Raw genomic sequence first — 21,332 nt, forward strand, 5'->3', positions numbered from 1 at the left:
TTTTTTGTTCCTTTTGGAAATGTTGCGATCCCACCATAAGGAGTTCAGACATCCTACAATTTTACGTCCTTGATTAATTCGGTGTTTAATTTCAGTTTCTCCCAAGCCGTTCTTAGCAATGCGTGCACCTAAATATTTAAATTTTTCCACTTGTTTTATTTCCACGTCCTCGTCTATCAACACTTCAAACCTTGCATCTTAATTTGATAATTAAATATTCTGTTTTCTTCATGCTGACTTTTAACCCCCATTTTAAATATTCTCTGTATAGACACTTTATCATAAATTCTAGATCATAAGAATCTTGCGCTAGGACGACTTGGTCATCCGCAAAGTTCAGGGAGAACAGTACGTCATTTCCTATGGGGATTCCCATTCCCTGTCAGTGGTTTCTCCAATTTTGGAGGGCTGCCTCAATATATAAATTAAACAGTAAGGGTGTCCTCGACGCATCAAGGAATTTGGATATCGGTTAAAATACTTGGGAATTCCAAGGTTGGCCAAATCCAAATTTCTAATTGATTCGATGCAGGGAAATTCCACTTTCGCTACGTAAAACAAAGGATTTGTTTTACATAAAAGCAGGTAGATTTTCTCTCATCGGTCAGTCGAGCTTGCCTCTTCTTACTGTAGACCTAGTCGGTGCTTTATTGTATCAACTTGAGCTATTGTTTTATTTCTGATTTCCTGTGTACCTTTTTATTTTAGCATTTGTCGTATATTCAGACCTTTTCAGGTTAGAATATTACTATTGTTCATGTATTGATTTATTTACTATTTTATTTGATTATTTTTGATTGTTTATATTTCTTGTATTTGTGTCTAAGTAGTTCTTTCCGGTAAGTTAAAGAACTCTTAGAAATATTTTTCTGATATTTCACTTGTGTTTCATTGTGTGTCTAAGTCGTTCTTTTCCGGTAAGTCAAAAGAACACTTAGAAGTATTTCCATATTTGCACTCTTATTTCTGATATTTCGTATACTTGTCTCTGTTATTTTCATTTTCACGCTAAGTCGTTTCTTCCGTAAGTCAAGAAACACTTAGCTATATTTCTATATCTTTTCCGCATTTTATTTTTTTATTTTCTATTACAAGTTGTTTCTTCTGTAAGTCAAGAAACACTTGTAAATATTTGTATTCTTATTTTTGCATTTTATTTTTTTCTATTCTATATTACAAGTCGTTTCTTCCGTAAGTCAAGAAACACTTGTAAATATTTATATTCTTCTATTGCATATTTGATTCTCTTGTTGTTTTTCTGTTCTAAGTTGTTTCTTCCGTAAGTCAAGAAACACTTAGACATATTTTCACATATTGTTTTATATTTACTTATTTCATTTGTTTATATTCCTCTCTTAAGTTGTTTCTTCCGTAAGTCAAGAAACACTTAAGAACATTTCTGCATTCTTTTACCTTGTGTATTTTTACTCATATTTCTGCATTTTTCTATTCTTTGATCTTGTACATTTTTACTTTTCATTCTAAGTTGTTTCTTCCGTAAGTCAAGAAACACTTAGAAACATATTCTTTGCACTACATTTATCATACCATTTTGTTTTATTGTTTACCAAGTTATTTCTTCCGTAAGTCAAGGAATACTTAGATTATTTTACCTGTTCTGTTTTCCATTTTTGATCTGTTATTTTGTAACTGTTCCTTGGAACCGTTACCTGTAACAGATACTTGTCGCTGTAACGGTTATTCTGTAACGGCAACAGTACTGACCCATTTCACTAGCGACAAACGAAGATGGTAAACACCCGTTCCAATTCCGGAGACAGGAAAAAGTCCGAAGAGCCGGCGATGGGTCCTACAGGCCCAAATGCCCCCTCTCGGCAACATGGCGCCCAACAAACAAAACCCGAACTCACGACCCCAGGACCGTCTCCGAGCCAGCCTGCTACAGCTGACTTTATCTCTGCCTTGATGCAAGCGATGGCGGCCCTATCCACAACTCAAGGCACTGCACCCCAGATGCCTCAGCCTGGGACACCGAAGTCCAGGATAAATTACACGAAGCCCCCTCAATTCTCAGGCCGGGACACCGAGAATCCGCTCAGCTTTTCGACAAAAGCTGAGAATTTCTTAATCAAACATAAGGTAGACGAGGACCAATGGATCGACTACCTCATAGACAATTCTCTCCACGGCGATGCGAAGAAATGGGCTCAGAAATTCTCATACACGGACCTGCCATACACCACATTTCGAGACCGTCTACTAAGGAGATACAATGACCCTGCCGCAATTTCAACCCTGACGTCGAAGCTTCATGGAGAACAACGTAGAGACGAATCCACGGAGGAGTTCATTAACCAGAAATCTGCCTTATTCAGACGTCTCATGCCACATACCCCCGAGGACCAGAGGTGTATAACGATAGCGAACTTACTGAGACCCGACATCGCGATCTGGCGATGGGTCCTACAGGTCCAAATGCCCCCTCTCGGCAACAAGGGTGACATACTGCATATTTGTTTTAGTCCTTTAGTTACTTTTATTTGGTCTAATAATCTATTTCCGATTTTTAGGTAAGTAGTGTTATCCCTGTATACTTCTGTAATTATTCCTAAAAGGTATGGATTAATGTCGAGTTGTTGTAAAGCTTGCCACAATTTAAGTCTTGGAACTGTATGATGCGTCTTTTCTAGGTCGATGAAGGCTAGATGTACTTCGGTACCAACCGCTATTCTTTTTTCTATTAATTGTTGGAGTATAAACAAGTTATCAGTGCAAGATCAAAGATCAAAAATTCAAAGGTCAACAAACTTATTTTAACCTTTAATTACGGTTTCCCTGCTTCTTATTTCTTTTTAATGACTGCTCGGATGTAATTATGAACACTATTCCATCCCTTCGTCTTACAGTCACAGTATTCATTCCTATTTCTTTATACATTATGTTTCTTTCTCTTTACTGTACATCTATTAAACTCCAGTATTGTATAAGTAACAATGTCAGAATATTCGCAGTATAGGCATTTATCTGTATCTGTCTTTTTAAAGCCTAGAACCTATGAGGATACGCCCTAAAACAGACAACCCAGTCTCTTAGGCTCGGGATCAGCAACTTCGTCCACTGGGCAACATCTACCTTGTTGTTCCACTCTTTTTACCAACTTTCCATTGATCTTTCCCTTTCTTCTTTTTTTATAGCTGTTGTCAAATGTTCTCTTCTTCCATACAGATATCTCTTTTATACTGCTAACACATGCAGAGGAACATAACCCGTGGTACGGGTTGTGTTCCTCTCCTCCTTCCTATGTACTGGTACTGTTGTTACTCGCAACAGACTCGTTCTGCCTACTTTTTCATAAGCCTAATATTAGGTTAGCTATATCTGAATATAATGAAAAATATTATTAATTATTGTGTATTTATACAATAATTATTGTGTTCTACACAATTAGCGTTTTGAATTTGTTTATTTGTGTGTGAAAGACCAGTTACATTAAATATATACTTTATATATTTTATACTTTATATGCCCTATGGGGGGTTTAACATCCCAAAACCCCCCCTGGGTGTGCCACAGGAAAATACCAGTATAAAATTGCGAATTTATCGGAGCTGAAATGAATTACACTATATGGTTCGGAAATCACATCGTGTCACTCAACCCCTTATTTTAAATTAACCACTTTTTTGAAAACTATTTCCGGAGTAGTAGTTCCAAATGTTAAAAAAGAAAGCAGAATGTAATTTTTATTACAATCAATAATTGTAACTTAATTCAGTATAAATACAATATTAATTAAATTATAATTAGTCAGACTGGCGAATGGAATTTAGTGCCCGCAGTCATATAAACCTAAACAACCCCTGTAAATGCTCTAAAAGGTTAATGGCATTGTACTATAAAAAATATTGTTACTATTACAATTTAATTAAAATATTGTCAGAAAATTATAGCTATAATATAATTTGATTAAAAATCAACAATATTTAGCAAAATATTGCGTTTTTTGTTCTATAACAAATAATATCCTAAGCTGCTCTGAAATATGTTTATAAATGCATTAAAAACTGTAGTAATTAATTAAAAGTTGGTATTTTGTAATGATTTAGCCAGGCTAATAACAAAATAAAACTAATTTGCAATAATATTTAGCATTGCTGTATGTTTGCATGTTGGTACATGAACCAAAAAGCTATAAGACAGTGTAAAAATAAGAAGTAATGTTGAAATTGTATTGGAAATAAAATTTGCTATAATAATTGGCTTTGGCGGTCAGATTTTAATACCCTATAGAAAATGGACACAGGTAAATTCGCTGCGGCCATATATTTCTTAGAAAAGATAGTTTAAAAATGCCTGTAGTATGTACACAATTAATAGTAATAGCTAGACTTCGGCAAATATGCATATTGCATATTTTGCATATTGTGCATATTTTATGCAAATATTTCATATTTTGGCATATTTGTATAAAAGTTTGCATAAAGTGCATAAAAGTTCAGATTTTTATACTGTATTTGAAAATTTTTAAACATACCAATTTATTTCAATTCTTGTATAAAATTTTGTAGTCATTTTAATCAAGAAATAATCTAAGTACGTAATCTCTACAGGTACAAAACATTTACAATTTCAAAGAAGATCAATTTAAGTAGCCCTCAACATTCTTAGAAAGTCTCGGTCACTGAGGCATTCAGTTATTGGATAATCGCTAAGGGTTTGCTCATTTGCATTTTATGATCTAATCCCCAAATCTATCTACAATTTATTGTATCTTAACAGCAGGTAAACGGCTAATAGTTTTGTTCCTAATTTAGGGATTTTCCAAAATCTCCCAGTTTATTGAATTAGGTACCTAAACATTTCTAATTTGATACTCAGATTTGTAAATCATTTTTGTTTTGATATTCAAAGCGTAAACACTCGTTGTGCGTAACAAAAAGGAAGATTGTGACTTTATAATGCCTAAAACAACCAGTGCTTCAACTTGGATTAAACCTTATAAAGAGCTGTCTATGGATATGGGAAAAATCTACTGTTCAGTCTTTGGCAAAATTGTAAGTATCTAATATTTTCTATTAAATATCTAATATTTCATACATACAGGGTGTTTCCAAATGACACTTACAACGTTTGACTGTAGATACTTCTCGAAAAATTGAACAAAACGATATAGTTAATGAGGGGTCAAACTTATTTACTTTTCGAGATACAGGGTGTTAAAATTAAAAAAAATTAAATTCTTTTAGTTAATAACAACAATAACTTTAAAACCAATAAACGTATTTACTTGAAATTTAGTACTCGTAGGTTGTTTTTAAATGAAAAATAGCTTCCTTTAGTGAGAAAAAATTGTCCATGGTACAATACAATGGTGTGTATTTAGAAAAAATTTTCACCTTTACTTTTTTTTATGAAGTCAGCTATTTTAAAACACAATTATTTTTATTGTAATTGAATTAACAAAAAAAAAACTTTTGTTGAATTTTAAAATAAGTTATATGATGTACTAATGGTTAGTAACAAAAACTAATTTGTGGATTAATACTGCATTTAAAACACTTAGCGAGTGTTTTTTTTCCAAACCAGTTATTTGATTAACCAAAAACACCTTGTATATTTTTATATTTTAAAGGTTGGGTTAAAATAAAGGTTTTTATTTTTATTTATAGATAGCATGTGAGAAGAAATTTCAGATAGACCAACATGTGAGAACTGCTTCACACATTGCAAAAAAAAGGAAAAATAGGAAAAAAACATCAAACTTCAATGGCTAAATGTTTCCAATCTACTTCAAAAAAATTAGATGAGCAAGAAACTTTTAATGAAGACTTGTGTCGCGCATTAGTGTCTGCAAACATACCGCTTTTAAAATAAGCAAATGTAAATTTTAGTTCGTTTCTAAAAAAATATTGCAAACTTAATGTTCCAAGTGATCGGTCTCTAAGAAGAAATAATGTGAACGGGCTATATTCGTCGGTGTTAATTAATATTAAGGAAGAAATTGCAGACAATTATTTTTACATATCTGTAGACGAAACCACTGATTCCTCAGGAAAGTATATTGCTCATTTATTGATTGGTGTTCTTAAAGAAGATACCTTACCAAAATCTCATCTTATTTCATGCCAGCAACTTGAGAAAACAAATGCTTTAACAATTTCGCGTTTTATACAAGAAACATTAGCAACTTTTTTTCTTCCGACAACTATTCCTTCTAATAAATTACTGCTTATTTTATCGGATGCTGCTCCTTATATGGTGAAAGCAGGACAAAATTTAAAAATATTTTTCCTAGATTTAATACATGTTACTTGTGTAGCGCATGGATTAAACAGAGTTGCAGAGGAAATACGAAAAAAGTTTCCTCTTGTAAATACCATGATATCCAGTGTCAAAAAAGTATTTCTTAAATCTCCTATAAGAATTCAACTTTATAAAGAAATGCTACCTAACATTCCTCTTCCACCACAACCTATTTTAACGCGATGGGGAACATGATTAGAAGCAGCTAATTTTTATGCAGATCATTTTGTTAAAATAAAGAACATAATTGATACGTTAACAGATGAAAGTTCCCAATCTCTTTTGGATTCTAAACAAACTTTTCAGAGTAACTTGCTTCAACAAGAACTTTCATTTATAAAATCAAATTTTAGTTTTGTTCAAAAAACAATTACTCAGTTAGAATCACCAAAACTGTCATTGTTCGAAAGTACAGCATTAATAAAAGAATTTGCGTCATGTTGTCGGAACGTTAGAGGTAATATTGGAAAAGATATTTTAAAAAAATTTAAAGCTACTATGGAAAAAAATAAAGGTTACCATATTCTTTCTGAAGTAGTCAGTGTTCTAGCTGGAAATATTTCGGAAACAATTAATTTAGAACCAAATGTTTTGGTTAGTTTGAAAAATGCTCCCGTTACATCAGTTGATGTTGAACGAAGTTTTTCCATATATAAATATATGTACTCAGACAGAAGCCACAAGTTTTTGTTAGAAAATTTTGAACACCACTTGGTCATTTATTGTTACCATAATTCTAAATAAGTTTATTCATACTTAAAAATGATGTAGTTACTTAAAATAAATGTAAATCTTAATGAATAGTAGGAAATATTTAGTTATGTACACTTTTTTTTTAAATAAAATTGTTACTATTTTTTTATTTATTTGTATGCATATTTTGTAAAATATTTGCATATTTTCGGGTAAACACGTGCATATTTATGCGCATATTTTCTACATTTTTATTTGCATATTTGCCGAAGTCTAGTAATAGTCCAGTCTGGTTAAAAAAGGACGAAACATTTTTCGCAGATATCTGAAGCTTTTAAGACATAGGTGGGGGTTACTAGATGACGAAGAGATGAAAAACTACTCGTATTTTTACCTTGCGTTGTTTTTAAACAATAATTTATAGTCAAAATTTAATATTTTGTCTATAAGTATTTTCACTTATATTTTATATAAACAATATTTATATAATTTTTTTATATCAAGAATATCTTTATTATCCAGTTTTTTAAATTAAAATTGATAAATAATTTACGGAGATATTTGCAAAAAAGCAGTTTTTGCAATAATTCATAAATTTTATTAACTTTTTTATTAACAAAATAAAATGTTATTAATACATTTGAACATCGATGAAATACCGTCTTTTAAATTTAGGCGAAATTTCCCTCCGATCGGTCGAAGAGTTTAAAAGTTATTTAAGTTATTTATCACTGATGCTAGATATTTAAACTATTGAACTTGCTTTAATAATGACGCTAGGCACATTTAGCAAATGGGATTCTTTAAGACTTAAACTATCTCAGAACTTATATGCATAATGTTGCGTTTTCATCGAAATTATTTACAAAATAAACGTTTAAAAAGGGGTATGTTTTTACTTATAAACAATTGTAATACCTTTTATATTTTTCAAGCTACAGATTTGTATATACAACCATTGGATAGCTGGTAAAAAAACTCATATTAAAAAAAAACCTTTTATGACCAATAGGAACGAAGTCAGGGACTATTTTTTAAAAAATCATATCTCCATTGTTTATAAAAATTAAGAAGTAAAATTTGCACAAATTTTAAACAAAAATCTAAACCTTATATTGAAACTTATAGCTAGAAAATTCATCCCATTTTTCGAGATTTACAGCCCTTCGAAACTAAAGTACTTTCGAAAGATCGACATAAGGAAGTGGAGAGGATAATTTTTTCAGCTATGTTTTTTTTGAGATCGGAACTTTAAATTGAAACACGTAGGAAGTCAGTGTAATAAATATAAATAAGTGACATAGAAATGATTAGTGACGATGTATACATTCCTGCCACTATTTCAGGAAGTGAAGATGAGTTTAAACCTGAAAAACGTTCTGGTTATATTTCCTAATACCAAGTGAATTTTAAAACGACCAGTATCAGGTGTGGCGACTTCTCGCCACAGTAGATTGGTTCACTTTTAAGCGCAAGGATTCTATGTATCTCATTATCTTACATTAATATAAAAATAATGCTATTGCACACCATGACCAGTAATTAGTACAGTCATTAGTAACCATTTTTCAAAACTTTCGTCTAAACTGATAAAATCAGATTTGTAGAACGTGAAAACACTCGATACCACATGGAGCGATTTCTCGCCCCACATACATTTCCTCGAAATCCGACGAGAACTTAGTTTTCTGTTCGCGGTATTTTGGGTTTTACTAATTCTTTGTACTCTTAGTATATCAACTACCAATTTTCAAAACCGTCAAAGCGATTGATTAAACTTAATTACAGATATTATTAAAAACGTTAGACCTCAGGCGAGAATTCGCCCCACTCAGTATTTTTTCTTAGGTCTTCTTACGACGATGGTTAAATCAGAAGCGATCAAAAAGACGGTTTCTTTAACAGAACTGCCACGATCCACTGTGTACGAACTTATAAAAGACGGTCCAGTGTTGCGAAAAAAACAGAAAGAATTCTGGTGCCCATCGAGTATAACCGTATTTTCATTTATCAGCTATACGGGAAACAATATGTAATATCTAGTAAATAACTTACCAACTTTAAATAAACTTTTGAGCGAATTAGGAAACAAAGAAATAATCCTGAGTGTCATAAAATTACTTTTTGGAGGTTTTTAAAATCTAATCATTTTATGTTTAAAACAGTGAATAAACCGCAGGCAATTATGAAATCCAGCCGTTTAATAAAGTGGAGCTTCGATTATTTGAACAGTCTGAGGTCTTTAAGGAAAGAGATTTGAGGTCAAATCAACACCACCCGTATGTTGATTATACTTAGCTATCAATTTTGGCTGAGGAATTAATTGGATTTTCTTTTCCGTCATATCTTTTTGCACCTGCGAAGCTCAATGGTACAATCATTTGTTGCAACTGTCACTACAGAATTGTCATTCCATCTAACTAACAATACACTTTGTTCAGAATTGTATGAAAAATCGTAAGTACCACGATCTTGTTTTTTAATATTTATTACACTTTCCATGGTAGTATTATAAGTAAGCTTTTCGCGGATCGTCCCAGTAGCGTAAAATCCTTTTTCTTTTAGCAAATCGAATAGCTTGTAAGATGAGAAAAACTTATCACAAAATATGCGATGATTAGATTTCCGTTCAATCACTGATAACAAATCCAGCACAACGTTTCCTCCTAGACCTCGTTTTCATAAGCACTTGTTTTTCCACCATAAGGTAAAAATTTAAATAAATAGCAATTCGAACTACATAGACACCATAGTTTGAACCCAAACCCAATTAGTTTTTCTTTTGTGTACATCTTACAACTATGTCTTCCAAAATATGGCACCATTTCCTCATCTATGGATAGATTATGAGAAAATACTCCAAACTGCTTTTCATTTATCAAAAATGTTCTTTTCATTTATCCAATCAAATTAGAATTATTTTACAAACAAAAATGCAAAATCTAAATTTTATTATCTAAATCCGTTAGTCTGCCGAGTTAGCCATTTACAGGAAATCCCTACGTCCCGTAAACGCAACATTATTGAAATCGATTAGGTATGCAAAAACCAAAAAAAGATTTTTGAAATACAACACACTATCTTTTCTACTGATGGATTATATCAATATAAATTGATAATTTCAGAAATATAATTTTATGTTTAGTACGGAAATTACATCGACAAAAATATGAAGAAACAATTTTCGATTTTTTCAATATTCACTAATTTAAAAAATATATACCTTTTTAATTATTTCAAAATATTTTATTAAAGTCGCATTTTATGTCCCGTTTTAAATAAAATGTAGCAATAAATTATATTTGTGTGGTAATACGTTTAAAAAAAATGCAATTAAACATGTTGCGTTTACGCAACGTTGGGAACTAATGGGTTAATATTTGATTGGGTTTTTCCGTGTCAGAAATTGCAAGTAATATATTTCTTAAAAAAGATTGGTAATCAGTATTCTACCTGAAATTTTATGATAAGAAATAGAGGTGGTGCCTATCTCAAGATTATTACTTTAGATACGGTTTTAATGTGTTTAGTTTACCATGGATAAATTTGAAATAGGTGGAATGTTAAGTGAAAAGTGAAAACGACACGACTATGCTAGTTATTGACAATTAAAAGTATAACTTTAATAAAATGTTTGCTAATAATATCAAACGTTCACACTGTGTAGAAAGAAGTTGCAAAGCATTTGTTAAAACTCTAAATATTTGTAACAATGATTGAACAATTGAATAAAGAGATAGCTCCAACTAAAGTTTATTAAAAACATTGTAAACCGGCAAAAATTAAGTAATGGTGTTAAGTGGAAGGCAATGGACGATTTGTGTGAAAACCCACTGAAGTTAATACACAGCTAAATTACACGAAGTAGCACTGCAACTCTTACTGTAGAAGATGTATATTTAATAAGAAAAAAATTGTATACTGCCAGAAAACAAGTTATTCCCAAAATTTTAAAGTGCGTGCCGGAAGTATATGACTCATTGAACTCCGTGGAAGTGACAACCAATCAAAAATGACCATTTTTATTATAAAATCATCCGGTACAAAAATGTGTTGCTTTTTCTTGTGTATCCAGCTTACTATTTTTAAGTAACTTATAAGCAATTTGTGTTGATGAACTTTTTACATACTGCACAAAATTTTTTACTCAACTATTTATAGTTCACACTATATGCCAATGGTATTTTTTTGCTTTCAAATAAGTCAGAAAGTTCATATGGTGTGCCTTAAATTGTTAAAAGACGAAGTGTCAAAAATTAAACCTTAATTTTAGTCCCAAAGTTGTGTATGCCGATTTTGAAAAAGCGATCTGTGCAGCTCTAAGTGAAGTGTTTCTATTTGAGAAAATAAATAAGATTTAGATTTTACCTAGGACAATTATGGTGGAGAAAAATCCAAAAGGTTCGACTGGCTACTAAGTATTCAAAGGACAATGACGTCGACGACAATCAACAATTAGATATATATTTGGTCTACCTTTCCTAGATTTATTATACGTAGGTGAGTATTTTGCTTCAGACTTAGTGAGATATTACCAGCACAATACCAAGCTGTACAACAACTTGCTGACTACTTGGTGGATAACTATATTTCTGAAGAGGCGGACTTCCCTTCTGAGATGTGGGCGAAAAAGAGTTCATCACTTCAGCGTACAACCAATACCTGTGAAAGTTTTCATTCTTAATAATTCGATATTTCATAATACGGTCCCTAATAGATTTCAATTTTTAGTAGTTTTAAAAGCTATTTTAGTTGACAGTTATATAAAAATACGAAGTTTTGTGAAATCAAAAAATGTAACGAAAAGTTCTTTAAACGCGTTAAAAATTTGTTGATCTCAAAATAGCACAATTAAAGCAAAATCATATTAAATTAGTAGATTTTATTTTGTCAAATGTGCTTCATTTAGATTTATAACAAAATAAATGACGCGTTTTCATTTATATTTGTTTAATTTTGTAAAGGTACAGGATATCCCCGTTGCATTAACACTTGTATTGCTTTCTCTCATATAATTTAGAATTAGCACAAATTATTTCAGTAATTTTTAAAAATAGAATTAATAATAAAATAGCTAACAAACTTTCTAAACCATATCAAAATTTCCAATTATATTTCTAAATCAATCACTAACATTTTTCAAAATAGGGACAAAAATAAAGTGAATACAATCTAAATAATTGAATTCCACTGTTTTATACTCGTATATAAATAACTACCAATATTTTATATAATTTCTATATAAAACACAAAAGTAACAGTACCAATGTTAAATATCAATCGTAAGAAAATTATCAAATCATAATAATTATTTTGCTGATAAAATTTCTAATATTTCTAATTCATTAGTTCGAAAACTATTGAATCAGATGATAGGTTTAGCAGATGAACAAAAGGGGTTTTCGTACTAGTAGATCGTGTACAGATCTACTAGTGGCGGTGAGCTCCCTTAAGTCTGGCAGAGCTCCCGGTCCAGATGGTGTCACGCCTGAGGTGTTTGTACGTCTGGACCGTTTGGAGCCCACGTGACTGCTAAAGCACATTAATGCTCTTCTTGCTGCGTAGTCTTTTCCGGATCCCTGGAAAATCTCGAGGCTCGTGCTTCTACCTTAATTCAATTCAGGAAAATATCGTCCTATTTGCCTTCTTCCTTGTATCGGAAATTCTGGAGGCCAGTCTTCGAGATAATATGAGACCTGGTTTCTGCCAGGGTAAAAGTACAGTGGATGCGGTGATCGATGTGCTTCGGGCGGCACAGGGAATTGTTGCTGATCATCGATGGGTCATCCTGATTCTCTTTGACGTCCGAAATGCTTTTAATACATTGCAGTGGGTTCACGTAATGAGCTCTTTGGAAGCAAGGAAGTGTCCTGGGTATCTGAGGAATGTGGTCGCTGATTATCTTTTCGAGAGGAAATTGTGGTGGAAAATGGTGTGATGGTGGATGTAATGGCTGGGGTCCCACAGGGCTCTGTCCTGGGTCCGACGCTGTGGAACTTGGCATATGACGGTGTCTTAAATTGCGAATATGGGGAGGGTATAATCCCCTTCACATTCGCGGACTACCTTGCTATGCTGGTGGCGGCACGGGACAGAGAGGAACACTTGCTTCGGTTTACGCGTGCCGTGTGTCCTAGTTGAGGATTGGATGAGCGAGCATTATCTTTCTCTCGCGGAGGATAAGACGGAGGCTGTAGTACTCAGAGACTACAGAAAGAGAGATAGGGCTGAATTTGAGTGCGCGGGAGCGAGAGTGACGCCTAAAAAGTACGTCAAGTATCTAGGAGTTACTCTCCACCAGGAGTTGGGGGGAAAATTTGAGGGGAGTGACCCGCAGAGCTATTCAGAGAATGGCTGTGCTGGGGAGGATAATGCATAATATCGGTGAACCCAAATCCGAAAGAAGAAGGGCGCTTCACGGTGTTCTACGCTCTACGCAGCCCCAGTCTGGAGTGAGGCGGTAGAAATACCAACTTACAAGAGGCCCATGGTACGCGTGGACAGAACTAGTCTGCTGCGGGTAGCATGTGCCTATAGGACTATGTCAGCTGCCGCTCTGTGGGTTATCACGGCTGTGTTCCTTTACATGTGCTGGCAGGGGAAAGGGCCAGGATTCACAGTCGTAGGGGGCGGAACATTAGAGATTAAGAAATGAATGAGATAAGACTGGCCAAGAGATTAGTTTCAATCGGTCAGTGGCAACAAGAGTGGGAGGCAACACGTGATGTGGCGGAGTGGACGAAGTCACTAATCCCGAACCTTCGAAGCTGGCTAGACTGTGGGCACAGGCAGCTGGATTATTGTCTGACGCAAATTCTCACAGGCCATGGCTGCTTTCGCAGCTACTTTTTCAGGTTTAGGAGGGCTCAGTCCGATCAGTGCCTTTACTGTGGTTTCCTGGATACTGCGACACATACTCCGCGACGGAGTGTGAGCGTTGGGCGGATGAAAGAGAGAAGTTTGTAAGAGAGTATAACTGCAAAATGTTTGATTTTGTGAGAGAAATCGTGGAGAAAATGATGAGGGATGAGTGGTGGTAAACACGGATCCACAAATTTATCAGGGGACTGCTCTCTTCTAAAGAACAAGACGAGAGGAAACTCGCAACATAATTCTTAAACAAGCGAGTAGCACCTTGGTGGGGTTTAAACTGTCGCAGGCCGAAATAAGAGTGAATGAGAGACAGACGACGCGAGAGTGATGGCAGCCTCGCTAAGGCAGGGGGTTGGAAGTCTTTGGTGGTTCGTGTGGGTGCGGTTTTCTCGATAAATGTGTCGGAGAAAGAATGGGAATCGGGTGATAGCAGGGCATCAAGAGAGTGGAGAAAAAAAAAGATCGTTTACAGATGCAATATTCGTCATAAAGGTCATAAAACAAACCAACGAGAACTCGATAGGGTATAACAGATCAGCATTACTGTGTCTTCTGATTTACTTAATGAAAGCATTTAACCGAGTAAAACTCAAAGAAGTAATGCATCTTCTGTATAATAGAGAAGTATTTCTAAATATCATAAATAGGTACTATTGAAATCATCTACCAAAACAACAAAATAGAAGTCAGAATAGACAGACAACTTACAGTACCTATAGAAATAGTCAACGGAATAAGATAGGGGAACTCATTGAGTTCTTCAGTTCTCAGTCTATGCTCTTCAGTTTAATCATGGATAAAATCATCAAAAGTGTCAACAAAGGAAGAGGATACAGAATGGGAAACAAAAACGTAAAAGTACTTTGCTGCGCAGACGATGCAATATTGATAACCCAAGATAAAGATAGTCTGCAAAAACTGGTCCAAAGATTGAACATAATAGCAAAATAATTTAATATGACAATCTCATCTCAGAAAATTGAAATTACAGTAATCGACAAAGAATCAGTCAAATGTAAAATAGAAATTGAATTCATCAGTATTGAACAAGTAAAGGAAATAAAATACCTTAAAATTATACTGTCCAACTATGAAGACCTGGACAAAGAAGTTAAAAATTAAGTACAAAAAGCTAATAGACTTAATAACACTATATACTACAGAAACTAACAATGAGATAAAGTCAAAAATTTATAAAGATAGTGTAAGACCAATAATGAAATATGCCTCAGAAACAAGACCCGACATAGCTTCGCTTCACTTTAGTTGCAGATCAAACTTATATTGTTTTTAAATAGAACACACTGTATTTTTTTATATAAGATCTTCATTACCTCCACATCACAATAATTTACAGTTGAATTATGTTATACAGATTATTTACAAATTTATAACCAATTTTCTATGAAAATCGTAAGATCTTCTTGTATAACTAATTAACAAGAAGCACAACAATGATTTTTGACCACATTTTTTAGATAATAGTCAAAAGTTTGAAAATTTGTTTCTATTGCTAATTTTCTTTATATCAAATACAGGGTAAATAAATACAATATAGTTATTGTATAAATATAGTAATTTACTATATTATTTCACTGTTTCGGAATACTGAACACGTATAGAGGTAAATATTTGACCATGAAAGCTTTGGACGAATTTAAAAAAAAATAAACAGTTAATCTAATATAATAGCGTATTTATTAATGATATATCTTTTTATTTTTTTTTAACTACAGTGCAAAATGTTTTTTAATTTATAAGTAATAAAATCATTAAAGTAACGGTTTAATACTTCTTTACCTATATTATTATTTTGTTCATAGGAAAAAATGAAATTACCACCCGAAAAGACATCGAAACTATGAGATAATCCTCCCATGTTGGTCTCGGAATTCGGTATATCTTCAGGACATTCATTTGAAGAATACCAACAATTGAAAACCGATATCACCGACTATAAATTTAAATAGAGGCGATTATAATACAACTTACTTAAATTTTAGTCCTACAGAAAAAAAAATCACCTACTGTAGTACAGTTAACAATAAATGTAGACCAAATAATATGTAAGGAAAAAGATCCACAGGACACTTCTTTACAAATAATAACGTTGCTGGTGAATAATGAAGCTTTATTGGTAGAACAGCAGGAGACCAAAAGTTCATATATAAGCGAAAGAAAAAATGAATTATATTGCTCAAATAATCAGTTATATTAAAAATTATTCCACAATCATCACATACTGTAGTATTAAACCTACCTCCCCAGTCATGTAATAATGACGAACAAGATCTACTTTCAGTTAATACGTTAACCCTCCATCACTCGCACCGTTAGAAAAAATCTAATATTTTTAAATATTTAGCCATAATTTTTGAAATATTGCTTCTTTTAATTTCTGCAATCAGGAATACTCTTATGAAGACTCGTATAAGACTACGTTTAATAATGGTGGGAGTACCGATTATCTTACAGCCAACAGTAGTTGTTCAGTTGTTGTTAGTTCAAACACGCGAGCGATCGCGTTCGTCGGAGCGTTAAAAAAAATCTAACTACGCGAGTGTTGACGTCTGTTAATTTTTAGAGAGATCACTTAAGAAAAGATAATATTATCGTAAAAGGTAAGATTTTTAATGAAATACCTATAGATTGTTGAACAAGCACTATGATGGTTTATTGCAGGTAAATATGGACAATAAAATGGAAAACAAGTTACTAAAATGGTATGTAGAATTAGATAGCGATGTGGAACCACTAGATTCTGGCAAAAACTTTTGTGATGTTTGAAAGTGATGTTTGTTGTGAAAACAAAGTGATGTTTGTTCTGAACACACTGTCCACAATACAGATTCTGAGCAATCCACACAAGATCTATCCAGTGATCCTGAAGATGCCATGGAAGAAAGCGGCCAAGATGATGGTTATCCAAGATTTTATGGCAAAGATAAAACACTAGAGTTGAAACATAAGAAACACTTTCCCTAAGGTAAGACCAAAGCTTGCAATATTGTTACAAACTTACATGGGGTAAAAGCAAAAGGCGCCAAAACCATATTAGAATGCTGAACACTGTTTTTGTCGGATGCTATGATCAATCATATTGTAAAATATACAAATTAAAAACTGGATATGATGAGAGTGTTTTATGCTCGCCCTAGGGATTGTTCTGCTGTTAACTATGAGGAAATGCACGGACTTTTGTTCCTTGCTGGGGTAAATTAATAAAAAGACGCAAGAAAATTCGGCAGCTGATAATTTTGCACCCATTCGAGAAATATATGAAATGTTTGTCACTAACTGTTTATCTGCATGGATTCCTGGATACTATGTGACCATAGATGAAATGTTGGAAGCGTTCCGTGATCGATGCAAATTTAGGCAGTATATAGCCAATAGGCCAGCTAAATACGGAATCAAGATTTATGCCTTGGTGGACGCTAGAACATTTTCCACGAAAATTCTCGAAATCTACCCCGGCAAACAACCTGAAGGAACATATCAACTTCCCAACGATGCATCTAGTGTTGTAAAAAGACTTATACGACCCATAAGTGGAACCGGTCTAAATGTAACTACGGATAATTACTTTTCCTCTCTACCCTTAGACAACTCTTTATTAAACGATCATTGCTTGACAATGATAGGTACCTACTTTGCGTAAAAACAAACAACAAATTCCCCTTGAGTTGACAAACGTAAAAGGAAGGCCTTCATGTAGTATCATGTTTGCATATGGTGACGGTCGAAACAAGTGTGTACTTGTATCATATGTGCCAAAAAAAAATAAGAATGTACTACTACTTTAAGCACTACACAGCGATGGTTTCATTGATGAAAACACCAAAGAGCATACCATGAAGCCAGAGATTATTACTGACTACAACCGCACAAAACGCGAAGTGGATGTTGTTAATAAAATGAAGGCAGAATAGTCGGTGACTCGATTTAGCAATCGCTGGCCGTTTACTGTTTTTTGCAGCCTCCTAAATATTTCAAATATAAACAGCCAAATAATTTACAACAATAACACTAATACTGTAACATCTCAAAGAAGCTACATTACGAAGCTTGGCAAGCAACTTTGAATGTCCCATCTTCAACGACGTCCAAATATATCAAATCTACCTGAGTTGAGACTCAGGAACCGAAATATAACCGGAGAAAATCCATCAGTTTCTCAAGGGACAACTCCAACTATAAAACCAAGATGTTCTTTTTGCCCTGTAAGGATGAACAGATTTACCCAATGTTATTGTACTAACTGTAAATTCCCAATATGTAGAGAGCACACTGATTTAACAAATTTTACTTGCCACCACTGCCTAGAAGAGGAAGAAATCTAATTTTATGCGTAACGCGTACATTTTTTTGGAATAAATCTTCTTATTTGTTTTATTCTAGTGTAATGTGTATATTTTTTTAGTTTAAATAGTAGTTTGTTTTGCAGTTTTGTTTTAAAAAAATATAAGTATAGTGATGGCGTAATTTTTTGAGGTGCGAGTGATGGAGAGTTAATAGACAAAGGTTCGGAATTTGATAGTGAAAATGATCTGGATAATTATAATATGAATGAAGGTCGTATACGAAGAAGAAAAGCTAAGCCTAGTTAATGGAAGCTCAATACTAATAAACAGCTAGGGATATAAGGAAAACCATACGTAAGATTTAGAAAAAGTGGGAAAACAATAGTACAAGATACACCAAGGGAAGAATGGAAAATTAAAGAAGGGTGCAATAAAGAGGCCTGTAACCATTTTAAAACAAGACATTGCCAGGAATTTACGGAAGAATAACGACAATTAATTTTTTAAAGAAAATTTGGAGTTTCACTTGGTCAGAACGTAACACATTTATTTGTTGCAATGTTAGAAAAATTGCCAAAAAAACGATGCACTGTTAAGACTGATTTTAGACGCAACAATAAGCTTGAGTATGTGTTATGTAATAGCGATAAAAATTTACAAGTATGTAGAGAGATGTTCAAAAATACTTTGGACGTTCGAAAGACAATGATACAAAATTGGGTAAAAGAAAGCACTTATGTCTTATCTAATGTAACATTGCTGCCAGAAAGAAGAGAATTCATCCAAGTAACTATTTTAAAGGAATTTCTGAACATTTACAGATTAAATTTGATCAGAAATCTACTTCCGTTAGTTTTAAGGAAGTTAATGAGATTTAACTGTACCAACCAACGAGAATGAAAAGTCTGGGCTCCAAGTTGCAGCGGCCTGAGAGGGATCGTACCTGGTCACTAAGAAGATTAACGGCCTTGTATATAGAGTAAAACTGATAAAAGAAGTTAGCTGTGTTCTTCTATATGTTACCCAGAAAATACTATCGCTAAAAATGAAACTGATAGAAGAGGAAATATGAACAATAATAACAGCCTACGGAGTAAATGAAAATGCAAAAAAGGAAGAGAAGGATACATTTTTCGAGGAGCTCCAAATGCAAATTGACAATGGGGAAGAAAATATAATTGTAATGGGAGATCTAAACGGTAGAGTCGGAAATAATAACAATGGAATTGAGGAATGCATGGAAAAAGAAGGAGAAGAAATACTAAACAAAAATGGTGAAAGAATAATAGAAATATATATGGAGAATAAACTTGTTATAACAAATACAAAATTTAAACATAAAAAAGTACACAAATACACGAGAGTACAAGAAAGTAGAAATGAAAAATCAATCATAGATTACTTTTTGGTAAGTAGCAACAAATGGAAAAGAGTACAAGACTCGAAAGTCAAAAGAGGCTCAGAGATTGGCAGTGATCATCATCTAGTAATAATCAAAATGAGAACAGCAAAAGAAAATGAAGAAAAGAGGAGAAAGATAGTAAATGAAAAAGTAAAAAGCTACAAATTAAAAGAAGAAAGATATAAGAAGATATTCCAAGAAAAATTAGACAATATTTTGAAAGGTAGGGCAAAAACTACAAGTATAGAAGAAAAGTGGGAAACTCTCAGGACCAGCTTAATCATAGCTGCTGAGGAAACTTGCGGGAAGACAAAAATAGCAAATAATAGCATGAAGAAAACTGAATGGTGGACGGACGAAATACGAAGGAAAGTAAAGAACAAAAAAGAAAAATGGAAGAGATATCTAAGTACAAAACGCCCTGAAGATTATGAGGCATATAAATAAAAAAGAAAAGAGGTTAAAATAGCTGTGAAAGCAGAAAAAGAAAGGTCATGGGAAAAGTTTGGACTAAAAATGACAAATAATTATAGAGAAAACCAAAAACTCTTCTATGGCGCATTAAAACAGCTCAGACAAAAGAAAGAACACATGATGCCGAATATAAATGACAAGAATGGAAAGGTAATAACAGAAGAAAACCAAATAATGGAAAGATGGAGAGAACATTTCAAAGAGCTAACTCATACAGACGTAGACAACAACATAGTGGAGATACAAGAAATTAATGAAGAACAAAAAGTAGAACCCATAACAACAGAGGAACTAGAAAAGGCAATTAAAAGAGTTAAATTGGGCAAAGCACCAGGCAAGGATGATATCACCCCGGAAATGATAAAATTCATGGGAATAAAGCGAGTGGACAGCATGAAAAAACTAATGAATGATATCATAAAGAGAGCAAAAATACCACAGGACTGGAAGAAAGACATTATACTACCAATACACAAAAAGGGCGACAAGAGAAACTGTAATAATTACCGAGGTATTACTTTATCAAGTATTTCTGGGAAGGTATTCGCAAGAATAATAGAAACAAGAATAAAAACCCAAATAGAACCAACTATAGAAGATACACAATGTGGATTCAGGAAGGACAGAAGCACGCAAGACCACGTATTCACAATAAGACAAATAAGTGAGAAAGTAATTAATAAAAATAGAGAAATACATATATGCCTTATTGATCTGGAAAAGGCGTTTGACAGAATACAAAGAAAGGACGTATGGAGGACATTAATGGAAAGAGAAGTTGACAAGATAACAATTGATGTAATAAAGGATATGTACAATAATAATACAAAAATCCGAAGAATTTACTACAAGTCAAGGCGTCAAACAGGGATGCGTGTTGAGCCCACTGCTGTTCTCAGTGGTACTGGATGAAGCAATAAAAAAAGACAAGAGAAGAATGAGAAAACTAACATTAGGATACTGGCAAATGAAACAGACTCAACTACCAGAGCTTCTATTTGCAGACGACATGGTTTTGATAGCAGAAAACAGGGAAGACCTACAGAACAACCTTGAAATCCTAGAAGAAGAACTGTCAAACATAAATATGAAAATAAATACAGAGAAAACAAAAACAATGATAATTTCAAATAAGAGAAAGACACACGCAATACAATTAAACGGAAAACAACTAGAACAAGTGGAACATTTTAAATACCTAGGAGCAATAATTGAATCAAACGGTAAACAAGACTGGGAAATAAATGAGAGAATGGGACGAACATGAAGCTTATTTAACACTATGAAAACAACATTTTTGGGGAAAAAAGAAATACCGGAGA

At 33.3% G+C, this 21,332-nt stretch overlaps 2 protein-coding genes across 2 annotated transcripts in view; one reads left to right on the top strand and one right to left on the bottom strand.

Annotated features, from left to right (window-relative positions):
* LOC140440631 (uncharacterized) overlaps positions 1–21,332 on the bottom strand; it is a 188,195-nt gene that overhangs the window by 137,218 nt on the left and 29,645 nt on the right. The window lies entirely within an intron of this gene.
* LOC140442189 (uncharacterized) lies at positions 17,114–17,491 on the top strand. Its single transcript, XM_072533267.1, has one exon. It carries the CDS (start codon positions 17,114–17,116, stop codon positions 17,489–17,491), a length of 378 nt encoding a protein of 125 aa, XP_072389368.1.

The sequence above is a fragment of the Diabrotica undecimpunctata genome, chromosome 5 (genome assembly GCF_040954645.1).
Source record: "Diabrotica undecimpunctata isolate CICGRU chromosome 5, icDiaUnde3, whole genome shotgun sequence".
NCBI classification, from domain to species: domain Eukaryota; kingdom Metazoa; phylum Arthropoda; class Insecta; order Coleoptera; family Chrysomelidae; genus Diabrotica; species Diabrotica undecimpunctata.

Coding starts and splice junctions, on each gene's coding strand:
- LOC140442189 (XM_072533267.1), top strand. CDS start 17,114: ATGTTTGTCACTAACTGTTTATCTGCATGGATTCCTGGATACTATGTG.